We start from the raw sequence: 14,167 nt of genomic DNA on the forward strand, positions 1-14,167 counted from the left end.
ATTTGCAAATGACTATATAACAAAATGCGCGGCTATTTAAATGGAATAATCTTTCTTTAGGGCCCAATTTGAGCAAACGAGACAAACACAGTTAATAATAATTAACTGCCTAAAACAGTGCCGTTAAGTGCAATTAATTATGGTAGTCATTTGAGAGCCCTTATATAAATGTAGATATATTTGTAAACGATGATGTCCGAATTCGTAAACTCTCAAAAAAGAATTAAAAGTTTTGAGTTCTATCTTATATGCCCACTTATAGTTAGAAATGGGGTTAAATTGAATGTAAAAAAAAAAAAACAACAAAGCCATTCTCACAATTAGACTGGGGTGCTATAATCATTTGTCTGCGTTTTAAACTTGAAGTGTGTAACCCTCCTACAGAACTCTTGTCAAATGTAATCAGAGTAATTGAGGCAGATGCGCCGCTGGCTGCCTCTACAACGAGGAAAGATTGTGGCACAGAAGAAAATCAATCAGTCTGATGTGACATGCGTCAGCTTTGTTATATATCGTCTAAACAGATGTAGCCGTGCGACTGGCATTGAGTTATCCGCCCACGACTGCAATGCGGTGCCATCGATTCCTCCCGGTTCTTGCTTAGCTAGCTCTGTGGTTCCTTTCTGCTCTCTGACCATATTACAGACCTCAAGCTTTAGCCACTACTGAGCCGTATAGTGCCTTGATAAATTATTTAGTCTAAGTGGATGTTGATGCATCTCCATCCACGAATAAGGGCCACGAATCTAAACAGCTTTAGCTCGAGAGGCTTGAATGGCAGAGAGGTGTTTAGCTCAGAAGAAGAAAGCACAGAATCGCTCTTCGGTTTGCTGGAGTTCCTCTGACAAGACAAAAACACTTGAGCCAGGCTTTTTAGGCACCTAAAACATGCTTTACATTTTCGAGAAGGTGTTGTTATTGCCTGACATTGAAACAAAACAAGATCAGAAGTGCAAACTTAAACCTGTCAATACAGTATATAAAGTGTATATCACTCATTACATAACTCTTAATTATGTATAAGTATATTGCAGTATAATAGAAGAAGTAACTAGTTTTTTAAATTGAAAAATACTGCAGTTTTTAAGTTGCCTGCTTGTTACATCACCATTAGGTAGATCTAACTGAAGTCTTTTGTATGAACCCTTAAAAAGATCAGTTTAAAAAAGATTCTTTACATTGTTTTCAAAAAGGCTTCTGTCTAGTAACAAAAAGGTTCTATGACATAACAACAACAGAACCTTCAGTGCTGTATAGAAACATTTTTCATATAAATGTACACTCTTAAGTGTTTCTTCAAGTGTTCTTTAGTAAAGGTGCTGGTTATATATGGAGCCATGTTGACTCAAAAGAACCATTTGAAAGGTCAAATGATTCTTCTCTAGAATCTCTGAAAAAGCACTAAACTGTCACTGGGGTGGGACCCTCAAGGGTACATCTATATTACCTTTAGTCAGGGAACAGAAGTTTACCATAATCCAGTGCAATGATATTTTCTAAGTTGTACTGACTCCACACACCCCGTCTCATCTCCAGGCTTTTTATTTTACTGTTCTGTTTTAAAGCATTAGTTTATGAAAAAGGTACAAATATGTACTTTTGCCCTGGGAAAAACTTACTGAAGGTACAAAATTGGATCTTAAAACCACTGTTGTAGCTTTGTGTACATTTACGTTGTTTGTACCTTAATGAACAAAAATTGCACCTGCACAGTAAATTCTTTCTTAGCGTGTATGATGGAAAACTGTTGAATATGGTACACGGAACCTTTTCAAAATTGGTTCAATACAGCACTATATTTCTCTATTTCTATGTGCTAAGAACCATTTACTACAGGTTTTCCATTATAGAGAAGAACCATTTAACCATCCAAGGTACTATTTATGCATTTAAGTTGTTTTTTGAAATATTACAGTTCTATATGTCACCATTGCCTTTGGAGAAAGCTTTGGAGAACCAGAGTGTAGTAACGGCAGGGGTTATATATAGAACCTGGACAACTCAAAGAAGCATTTGAATGCATAGGTGATGGTTTTGCATGGTTAAATGATTTTTCTCTATGATAAAAAAGTTGAAAATGGTTCTACAGGTAACCTTTTAAAATGCTTCCAGATAGCACCAACAAGGATTCTGCTATGTCTGCTCTGACTTCTTTGCTAATAGAGTAAATCAATATCTGTATCAATATCTATAAATATCTGATGGTGATGTAACAGGCAAGCAAATAAATGAAAACTGCAGTATTTTGCAACTAATAAGTGAAAAGGGGGGATTTGAACACTTAGAAGACTAGTCAATTTTCTGTGTTATTTTAATGTAATTACATACTTATATAGTTATGTAATGAATAATTTACAAGCAATTTACATTTTGTGTTGCGGGTATTTTTCATTACTCCCAACTCAAGTGGGTGCTGGGAGCTGGGAAAACCCTAAAATGTGCAGGACAGAGGGAACTCCAGGACCAGCGTTGGGAACCTGTGCTCTACAATTTTAGTGCATAATTTCGTTAATTGTTGAGTTTAATGTATTTGGGAAGAAAATGAATGTAAAACATAAAATGTGCCATACCATTTACACAGACTTCTTTTTATGTTTTGTTTTTTCCCCAAGATGTTAAATTCAGCAAATAAATAGTATTTGCACTTTGTGTTGTGCAATGTACAGTTCTCTGTAGAGGATGTGTACTTATTTTCAGTTTTTTCACTATTTTCAACAAAACGTCATTTGATCTGGGGTTCTGAAACTTGCATGTATATAGAACCCCATTGTAGATTGAGATCAAATAAGGTACATTTTATTGATCCCCATAGAGAAATTCAGTTGTTCCAGAGTAGCGCTGTGTAAAGTACAATATACAAGCACTGTAAAATGATCATGATGCTCAGCTTTTTTTTGCATTTATTTTTTTGGTAGAATTTGCCATGGGACTATTCTGACATACGGCTTACCACTACAGGCAGAAACAAGTGGAGGCAGTAGTTTGGAGCAGTAATTTGTCACGGCCCTGAATCATTCATGATGGAGCAGTGACTGATTTGATATGGAGCAGAATGAGCCCCTCCGTGCAGACTCAAGACTGCGATTGTGTGCTGATTGTTTCACTCGCATTATCGGTGTCCCTGTTCGTCTGTGTTCTCCATCGTTATCACAGTTCGTCATACAGTTCCCATTTTCAAAACCCCACGAGACCTCCGCAGCCCGGCTCCAGGCACGGCGTGACGCCTGTTACCCAGTCATCCGCCGCTTGTACGAGGAGGTGCATCGAGCTGCCTTGTTCCCATGGGGACTAGAGGGTCGCCATGGACACCGTGTCCAGTTGCCATTCCCGCCTGCCCCTCTTTTTTCAAGTCCCTGCACCCCTCCTTCCCTTGCTTTTCCTACTCCTTATTTGGGTCATTTATATCCAAGCCCACTCCTCATGCATTGCCAGAGGTTTGAATAACATCAGAATTGTCATGAGGCTTTTTTTTCTTTTACAACATCCAAAAAACCTGCTGGAGCTACCAGGGCCACAGGACGTGATGTGGCTGGAATCATACAGATGGGGACAGCTCTAGCCACAGGGCATGTGTTAGGGAAGCTGCCATTGCTCATTTGTGCCACGATTGAGCTTATTAAAAAATAGAAAGCCTCGTAATGAAAAACTGTCAGTTGCTTCTCCATATGAGACTCAAAGACGAGTGGAGCTTTCCTTGCTGCCTCATAGCTTCTGCTCATTAAGAGATTCAAAATAAGGGGCAGGTGTTGCCGTAACTGCATTAATCAGAACGGGGGAATGTGTCGGACACTCCATTAGCCTCTTGTCCCTGCCAGTTTCACATGTTGTGTTATTAAATTAGAACTGTATGATAGTCTCATGCTGGCAGTATTGCCCATGTGCAAGCATAGAGCTGGTCACACATGTGAAATTAGTACATTAATACAGTTGTTTCAGTTTCTGTTTTCGCAAGATTAGCCAAATTGGGTTTTACTCAAAGGCACTGCAGATAGGCATCAATATAAAACCAATTGCTTTATGTTAATTTTTCTTTAAAGCAGTAGTTGTCAAATGGTGGGCATATTTCATGTTTTAGAGCTAAACAGAGCACATTTTAGATGAAAAGCAGAAATCTATTGCTGCTTTCAAAGCAGTCCTGTGTTATTAATGTGGCATTTTGAACCTGCCATGCATAGCAAGAAGTTCAGTGTCAATAGAACGAATGATGGAAGGCTTCAAGTCTATTTTTTTCTGATTGACATGCCAATAGAAAAGTATGAAATACTAGAAATGTCCTGAATGATTAGAATCTTTGAGTATTCATTCATTACAGTGGTATTCAATTCTCTATTGAGTATTCGGATGCTTTGTTGTTTTTCAAGCCATAAAAACTGTACTAAACTGCAAAAAAAAGTTAATATATGGAAAAGGGTTTTTTAATACATTATAAATTAATTCTAAGCATTCACAACACCTCATCTCACCTCAGAGTGCAACAACTGCACAGCTTTCCAAGTGACCGTTGAAGCTAAAAGAGCAAAGATGCCTGAGAAATCATATGTGGAACCCTTTACAATGTAAAACTTTCATGCAGCTAGTTGCGGGTTATGAGTTGGCTGTGTCATAATTTCCATGCAAGCTTGACAGTTACTTTTCCGTATCTTAAACTGATGGTCAAACCTTATTCTCTGCTGTTATTGTTTGCTATCCAGTGTCAACCAGAGGAGGACGGGTTCCCCTTTTGAGTCTTGGTTCCTCTCAAGGTCTCTTCCTCTTGTTCTTAGGGAATTTTTCCTTGCCACTTCTGCCATTGGCAACGCTCATGGGGGCTCAGACCCGGATTTTTTTCTCTAAAGCTGCTTTGCGACGTTGCTTTTTGCAAAAAAGTGCTATATAAATAAAGTTTGACTTCCCAAAATGTTTCATGCATATTCAGTTACTCTACAAGTATTTTAATACATTGTATCATTTTTACTATATAAAGTATCTGCACTTTTATCATCTTCACATGTTTTTTCCAGCTGTCAGTACCATTCTTGTTTTCTTGTCTGTATGTCTGGCTTTTGTCTATCTAGGGTTCTTTACTTTATCATCCCTTTCAGGACAAAAGCGTGTGTCACCACAGTGGTAACTTTACAGGAGAAGAAAAAAACATTCTTAACTTCAGATGGAAGCTTGTGTAACAAGATTTTTTCCTCAGTATTTTTGGACTATTTCTGCTGGTCAATTCGTCAAACGCTTGAAGAACTGGAGTTCTCGAATTATCCAAAAAAGTAAAAATACTACAAAAATGGGTGAGGTTTTGTAACGACAGCGATGATAAACGTATGTTTTTTATCTGTTATGTGTATGTAAGCCTTTGAACATTAATGTCGAAGTACAATTACAGTTGTAGCCTACTCGATACCTCTTACCTCCTGTCCTAGAAGCACAAGTTCATCACAGAGTGCATCTCGGTCTCAACTTCTGTTGTAATTTTCATTCTTTGGATTCAAAATGAATCTGAACTCAGTGCATTAGGGGAGGAGAGGAGAACCTAGGTATGTAAATCAGGATAACAGCAAGCTAAAGAAGAATAAATGGTGGCAAAAGCAAGCATCTGCACAGCTGTTAGTGTTAGCCTGCTAATTAATGCAGCTGTTCACAGAAACGTTTCCTTCGAGAAACTTGTGTTTATTGTTTCGGCTCAGGAAACAGACAAAATAAAAACTTCTAACCTGTGTGAAGTCAGTCGGGGGGGGGGTCTCCTTTTTTACCATGCAGAAAACACTTTCTGTTTTATTTTGTTTACCATTGATTCACTGAGTTGTTTAAAAGTATGTTATTCAGCATGATTGCGTGATGCGTTATTGGATCTTTGATTTTTGGCTGTTACATGAAACTTGTTTCATGAAGTGGAGATGCAGCTCTTGTGTCTGGATGAGTTGCAGCACGCTGTTTATTATGCAGCTCAAGTGCGATGTAGTTTCATGGGGGGTTTTGAGCAACCTGAAATTTTCAGTGTACAGCCAACGTTACTTTATATAGAGGATTATGGTTCTCAGCGTAGTCCAGTGTGAGATTGCTTTCTGCATTCAGCCTCATGTCTAACAACAACAAAGAGTTTGTCAAAAGAAAATCCAAAGACAGAATGAGATAAAGAATTGTGTGTAGTTACAGGAAGCCGAACTCACTCATGCTGTTCCCTGTTTTCACCGTTGCCTTTGATAACCAGTCGTGTACCAAGCAGAGATTAAAGTATATGAAAAAGCCTTTAATGACAGTATCCAGCGTGAGTTGCTGGATGTGATTGCCTCAGTGGGCCATTGTGTTAGAAAGAGCTTTTCCTGCTGAAATCACAGTTTGAGCGAGTGCCACCTGCCTATATTGAAGGGTGATTGTGTGTTATGAACCAGCACAGCTACACTGGCAATGCATTATGGATTATCTGGGGCAGTTCAAACAGCACACAAACCATGTGCTGAGGGAGAACAGGTTGTTTGTGAATTCATCATGCAGTCTGAGCAGCATTTCCAAAATCCGGTCATGAGCCACCTCCTCTGCACAGTTCTGTGCTCAAACCTACCCAAGTTGTATCATTAGTGGGGCCTGACTGACATGTTGGTTTATATTTTAAGGTTTCCCCAGTTTATTAATGATTGGAAAAACCCACCAATATCTATGTGAAGAGGTTTGTTTTGTGTTATGATGAACACACCGCAAGTAAAATTTGCTAAAATCTGAGACAATAGCAAGACTGAGTGGAGTTTTCATATTGTTCAGGTCCTATTTATTACATAATTATTATTGATGCAGCAAAACGAACTCTTGGCTAAAATTGAAACCGAGATTTAAGACACAGCTGAAACCAGAAAGAGGAAGAGAAGTTTTATATATATATGTATATTTATTTTTTTAATTTAATTTGGAATTTTATTGGGAATTAATGCACTAAACTATGAACTACAATGTAATAAAGAAGGCATTTTTATTATTAATATAATCTGCTTTCAGTTGGACAAAACTGAGCGTAGAGTAAGTGAAAATAGTTTGCATCAAATAAACCTACTAATATGATCACAGTGTGCTTGCTACAGTGTATGCCACTAAATCCTAATCCTAAATCCAATAAATTCTCTTATTTTTTGTTATACTTTGCACTTTGAGTCTTGTTTGTGAATTTTTAGTCAGTACCAAAGCTGTGGCTACAGCTTGTTTGCTTCTGTTGTTCTGCTTTATTCTTCAAATCAAGTGGGTTGTTGTGTTTTGAAGTGGTATCAACCCTGTGATAGAGAAGTTATGACACCTGAGCAGTGATTACAAATCGCTTGTCTGATGTCCCTCAAAGAAACCATGAAATACTTTTTTTTAACTGTTTGTCTGTTGCCCAAACATGTCTCTGCTAACTGGTGCAGGAAAGCGAAGGAATTGAACTGTTTTTATCACAGTTTCTCACTTTAATTTCATTCAAATTATTTATTAAGCGTAACATTTTAACACTTTGTTGTTGACCTCAGCCAAAGTCTTTGGCCTTTTTTTTCTCTTTCAGACAACGACTGAAATTGGTACTTTCGGCTATTTTTGGCCGTAATGTTTTAGTGGCTGAAATTTCAGTCCATCCCTAATATTATCGACCCTGTTTTGAGCTGAATGCAATAAAAACGTAAAACCGCAATGCAATAAAGTGTCTAGGACTGGACTTGGAAAACACTGATATATAGAAAGCAAGAAGACTGGGAAGGAAGCAGAAACCACCACAGAAGATCTGTTCTTGAAATAGGTTTGGAGGTCTGTGTTGTAGTGATCATCCAGTGGTTCAGTGGTTCCAACAGATGGGCAGTCTTTGGCTGAATTCCTGTTTCCCAACAGCCGTGTTAGAGCAGATCATGGAATGATCCAATTGTGTAGGTTGTGAGTGACGTACATCCTCTAGAGTGGTTCAGGAGTCTAGTTAATGCCTTGGGATGGCATTGGAAAGCGAATTGGCCAGTAGACGAGAGCTGAGGTTGTGGGTGAGTTCTCATTCCTGGCTACCACTAGCAAGAAAATCAGAGCAAAACATTAGCTAAAAATGTAATTTTGTAAACAAATCCTCCTGCATTCAGATTATTTATCAAATTAGCGTGTGATTCTCATGGCTATCATGAAAGGTGCTGTGCAGTTGAGGACAAATTTTCCCTTCCCAAAAATGCCAAACATTTCATTAAGGTAGCCTTTTGAAAAGCATCTCATTAATATGCAGTGTAAATATCACTACACATTGAAGTCCCCAGATGTGACGTGTTCCCATCTGCTCCAACTCAGGCAGCAGATGTGGTTCATGGAATTCTGCTTGAACAGCAGAATGTTGGCATTCACTAAGATCACTCTCATAAGACCGTCAGTCCCCCAGTGGAGCTTCAGCTTTGACCTCCTTCTGCAACACGAGTTAGCAAAAGAACCAGGCGAATTGTTGGCTAAAGAGAAATTGGAGACAGTTCTCACACAAGGAACATCTAATTCCCTCTAATCAGGAACAATCAAAGCAGGTCTTGTCCAGGCAATGTGGTTAGGATCAGAAGAAATTGGTTAATCGGAGGTGTTCTGCTTCGTCCACTCTGGCCTCCTGCCAGGAAGCCCATCTCTTCAGAGCGCTGTAGGAAGCTGATCACATCATGGATGTCTGCAGATCTTGCCTGCTGACCTCTTGCCCTCCAGATGCTCTGAGGTTGCTAACACAATCAGGGTGCGGTTTTGAATTTAGTATTGTCTAGTTCTTTTCTCTTTACTGTTGAGATTGACGCTGTCATTCGGCCAAAAGGTTCCAGGTGGGAATGGTGATGACTGGCATTGCCAAGGCCAATTTAGAAGCTTGCAGACTAGACAGGCATGAAATTAAAATGGGGAATGAAACTGGTGAAAGCCTAGTGGAGAAAAGCTGGCGTAGGGCTGGCTTGCTACTCTGCACGCTCCTGTATAATTATCAAGCTAATCTCAGTGTCCAAACACATTCATGATGAGTCTAGAAGCGGGAGGAGAATTCCCATGGTCCTGCTACTGCAATTTCCTCAGACGCATCCACGCTTGAAGCTAATGATTGATAGATTGAGTAACAACCTTACAAGAGACGTTTCCCTTGGCGCTTACCTTTTTCTGACTCAGTCAAGGCTGATGTTGGCAACTTTGAAAAATGGAAACCTGAATATGAGTGACAGCGACAATGTCACGACCACTGTCCTCCACCCCTGAATACGTTATTGCTCTCGCAACAAAACCGTGTGTCTCTGAAGTGGTGCCTTCACGGGAGGATTGTAATTGTAATTGATGAATATTATTGTGTTTTATTTAGAGCTATCAAATGATTGAAGAATGAAGGTCATAGATTATTCAGATTATTCAGTTTTAGGGTACTTGTAAGAATACTTGTGCCCGTCCCCAGGACCATTTTGGGGGAGGGGCTCATTATAAACGTCTGCTGTCCGCTGTCCACGACAGTCCCTTTACGACCATCTCGAAACTTCTAACAATTCTAAATAGTTTTGCATGATTTTATGCTTGAACCAAAAGAGGACAGCTTTAAAGGTACTTAACTCAGAAAAACGTTTGTCTGTAAATTCTGATTTTCTTGAATACCATTAATAGTACAATGCTGAGATCAGTAGCCCTGTCACAAATTTTGAAAACTGACTCAGGTGGTGCAAGCCTTGGAAAACCACAAAATAGCGTTTTTATTATAAGAATGTTTGTTTATTTGGAAAAAAGTATATATAAACTTGAGTTCAAGGACAAAGGTTTATACAGGTGCCCAAGTACAAAGACTAGTTTATATGTTTGCAAAAGTGGTTATTAACTTTAAAATATATTTTTTAGGACTGTGTGGTTGTACCACCTGACATTTTTTGTGTTGTATAATTGATGATGCATTAATGTGAATGCAGTTTCCAAATTTATCATTTTATCATCTAGTAACAGTAGCTACACATTCCAACTAATAGTATATATCATACATATCATATATGCAGTTAGTGGTTCCAGCTCTTCAGTGGAAGCTCTCCAGGGTAACTGGATCTTTCCACTTTGCTGTAGCTTTTGTTAGTTTGCTGCTTATTAATTTATCCATAGGTCTCTTGAGAGCACTGTCCAATGTAGTCTGCTGAAGGTGCTGAAGATATTGCTTAAAAAAGCCATTTAAAAGCTGTATTTGAACAAGAGTGCTTAAGTCGTGGATCGTGGATTCTATCATAGCAACATACGGTGCACTGCAGCTGGGCTACAGCCTGCACTACTATGGATAGTTCAAAGGCTCAAACTAGGAAAATGTGTTACCTGTTACCTGCATGAAAAAAAAGAGTGCATTAATAATTTAGCACTTTAACACAAGGTTAAAACATTAACTTTAGAGGCATTCATTTTAATGATTGTGTTTGAAGTGACTTCATTCATCATGGAAAGCTGATCCAATGTGAAGGGCAGATGACATTTTCAAATGTAATGAAATTCAAACCCCCGGAAAAAGCATTGAATGATTGTCCAGTAACAATTTATGAGGTTTTGACGTGACAGCAGCAATAGGTACATGAGTAAATTATGCAATCTGTCTAGTTAGTTTCTCTTGATGAAAGGTTGAGGATCTCATATCTGACCTTTACCCACAACATTCAGTCTTTTCCTTCCTGTTATGATGGCAATGTACTAGGATTTGAGTGTACTCTGTCATTAAGCATATAATTAGGTGTGGGTGTCAGTTATGCATCCGGTATTGGAGTACAATGGTTAAGACATCCCTGATATGATTCATATTGTGTGCACTTATCTAGGCTTCATAGTTGCTGTTATAAAATATACAAAATCTGTTGTAAAAGTAGCTTTTCAAGGTAACTTTTCTGCTCTCAAGCTTTTATAGGGAATGTAAAGTCTTTGAGTAATGCCTGCTCTGTCTGTTTTCTCCCACAGACACAGACTACATCAGTGCAGAAGAGGAGCAGAAGGTGGAACAGATGCTTGCCTTCTTGACAGAGGAATCCAAACAAGCTGCGGCCACAACAGCGGTGAGTACACTGGCCCAAACAGGTACCAAACACGCTCCCCAGGCACACGAATTTGGATAAGGCTGATAAGAGATGCTACAGGCCACAAGTCTGGAAGGAACGCTAACTTTGTAAAAAAAAAAACATCAAGAAATAATGGACAGTAATAGGTTTATTAACATGGAGCAGAAAGGTTTGACTAAATTTGTATGGCACTAATGACAAACTAATGGATAATTTGTTTAGCTCCTGCAGTTTTATCGCAGCTCTAATCATATCCACCTGATTTCCCCATTCAGATGCTCTTCAGTCAGGTATTAAAAATTCGACATTTGTAAATAAAACTTGCGATCGATATAACACGGTAATGGGAAGTCGGAGCTTGGAATTGCATCTGCACATTCAGGCTACAAAGTGGGGCAAAAATATGTTTGCCTTTATGAAAGTATGTATTAATAGCAACAAGCTATCCAGCTAATGTAAGTGATATGAGTGAAAACTTTAACACAGGTGATGCTTCCACTTCTTCTTGAAGCAGCCAAATTTATTGTCAGTGTTATAGATTTTAGCAACTACTGTTGAGTGGCCTAAAGCATATACTACTATCTTATTTACCAATAGATAAGTGGTGCTTTATTACTGTTACAGTCATTGCAGATGGCTGTAAAATGAATAAAGAGCACCTTCCCAATATTCCAAGTAGGCTGCATGTTACTTAATTTCCAGTCCAAACCACCTTTAAGTACATGAAACATTTCTTCCAACAAAAGCTGTTCCCAAGGGTGTCAGTAACATTGTTCCCCTTCAAAGAGACAAACTCACCCGAAACTCACCTGAGCTGCCTTCAAATGTCTTTCTCAAGTGTGTTTAATTCGACTGAAGGAGTTATTTTTGAGGAGATATATATATATATATATATATATATATATATATATATATATATATATATATATATAAGAGAAAATAAGTGAAAAGGGGAGTTTCCAAAACTGGAGTTCAAAAAAGTGTTAAAATATATAGCGAAAATGAAACTCCTCTCAACAATGCAAGACCTGGTAGACACCAAAACTGTCCCCATCAGATAAACAGTGCTTAAAGCTTTCATCTTTGAGAGAGAGGAGAAACTCAAGCTGCTTCAGATCTGAAAAAAAAAAAACACAGGTGTTTCTGTCCATCCTTCTACTGTGAGAACACAGCTCAGTGCTATGGGTCTGAAAGGATGTGTAGCTGTTACCTGTGTACCTGGTGTTCTCAGAACAATGGACTGTCCAGATTTTAATCGTGAGACACTGAAAATTCAACCAACTTCTAAGACTGAGCTTGGAAGCTGTGTAAAATTATACCTGGAGATTAAAAATGTAATCAAATTTGGTCCGAACCCATTTTCTGTCCAACCCAACGCACAGCATTGTGGTTTGAGTCTGATACTGCCCCCTAAACCTGGTCTGAGCCCGACAAAATTCTGTCCAAACTCACAGTAGTGAGGGAAGTCGGTAGTGACCATAACACTACCGTTCAAAGAGATATAAAATAATGTGCTATCAGCTGTCCAAAATTAGGTTTAAATTCTGCTTTAACAAATATATTTGTCAAATAATAGTTTATTAAGCATATCAAATGTGATGCATTGGTTGTTGGCAAATTGACTTATGAAATCAGTTTAAAGTTTCATAACTATCACTTAAGAAATAACGTATGAAGGTCATTATCTTGAAATCATGTAACAAAAGTAAACGTGTGGAAGTCAGTTGTGCCTTTTAATTTACTTTTATTTGAAATTACATTCAGATTCAGCTGCGTTCGCCTTTTGTCTCCTCTGCATCTATTGTATAACTTGCTTCTAAATCATTTAAAAGGTCTTATACCCACTATAGAGGGTTTGGTAATGTAAAGTCATTATAGTGCGCTGTAGAGGGTTTGGTAAAAGCAGCTAAAGTGTTTCTGAGGCTGGTCTAAAGTGTTGCAGGAGGATGCTGTGGCTTGGCTTTGAGTATGTATTTCACTTTAGGCTGTCCACATTCACCGCTCCCAGCTCCGGGAGAGAATACCGCACCATTATAGTGCAGAAAACAGACCCCTCTGCAGTCTGAAATACGATCTCCGGTGCATTCCCCTCAATCTACGACCAACTGTCACTGCAGGCCCATCTAAGCAGGCACAGACAAAATCAGATTTTAGTCGGCTAATTGTCTTAGGCTGTGCTTCAGCCAGAAAGCATCTCACTTTTGAAATCAGACTGTCTCCTCATGTGGACGTGAAAGATTTTATAATGCTTGTGTTGTGGTAGAAAGCCATTTCTCCAGGTCCTGTCACTGTATTTTGGCATGTATAGTGCACAAAAAGAGGAGCTGGTTTAATGGCTGAAGGCAAGTCACTGGCAAAGCAACGCTTTTATTGGATCATAGGCAGAATGCATGATGTTCTCACCCTAATATATGCTCTGGAGGTGGATTGACTTCACTCGACGGAAAACGTTTCCTCTAATTGGCTGCGCAAGTGTAAGCTGGGAAAAATTACACTTCATACCTCTGAGAGATCTTTGTTTATTTCGCAGTCAATTTCCAAAGGTGACAGAGCGGAGCTTGTTGTGTGAACGTGCTAATTTTCTGATTTTAGTTACACAGAGCTTCAAAAAGCACTCTGTGGTGAAGTAAAATTGAATATGCTTATGCTTTGTGCTGTTTCCCCCCCTCATTAGTCATCACTCCTCTAATCTCACTCCTCTCACTGATTAGCCTTACAGCCATGCAAACATGCAAAGAAGAAAACAAACAAGAAAAAAAAATGCCAAAAAACAAGATAAACAATCAGATAAAACCACAACTGCCAAACTGCAGATGCACTAAAAACGAAAATCCTTGGCTGAAACCGTAATCAAAATTCAAGACTCATTTGGCTGGAAACCAAAACAGAAACTGAAACCAAAAAAGCTTTTTTAATAAACTAAACATAGCTTTGAACAGTTATTGATAAAAGTCTGCTTTCAATAGAACAAAATTGAGCACAGTGCTTAAAATAAACTTAATAAAATGCTTACAGTATGTAGGCTACAGTGCCTAATCCAACATCCTCAATTACAGAGAACAGTTGGTCATTCAAGGCAATGAATTCCATTATTTTTTAGTTATTCTTTGCAATGTTGCATTTTTGTTTGTCAGTTTTTTCATCATGTGTAGTAGCTAAACGCTGCTTCTTCATGATTA

The 14,167-nt window shown here is 38.6% G+C and overlaps 1 protein-coding gene across 3 annotated transcripts in view; it reads left to right on the forward strand.

Annotated features, from left to right (window-relative positions):
- The window catches only part of LOC118799887 (E3 ubiquitin-protein ligase RNF123), a 191,228-nt gene that overhangs the window by 145,002 nt on the left and 32,059 nt on the right, over positions 1–14,167 (forward strand). For all 3 annotated transcript variants that reach the window (XM_036559966.1, XM_036559968.1, XM_036559967.1), the window contains exon 37: positions 10,891–10,985. In XM_036559966.1, coding sequence (XP_036415859.1) covers positions 10,891–10,985 — 95 coding nt within the window. The remainder of the gene's footprint in view (positions 1–10,890; positions 10,986–14,167) is intronic.

This window comes from Colossoma macropomum, unplaced genomic scaffold, assembly GCF_904425465.1.
Source record: "Colossoma macropomum unplaced genomic scaffold, Colossoma_macropomum, whole genome shotgun sequence".
Lineage (NCBI taxonomy): Eukaryota > Metazoa > Chordata > Actinopteri > Characiformes > Serrasalmidae > Colossoma > Colossoma macropomum.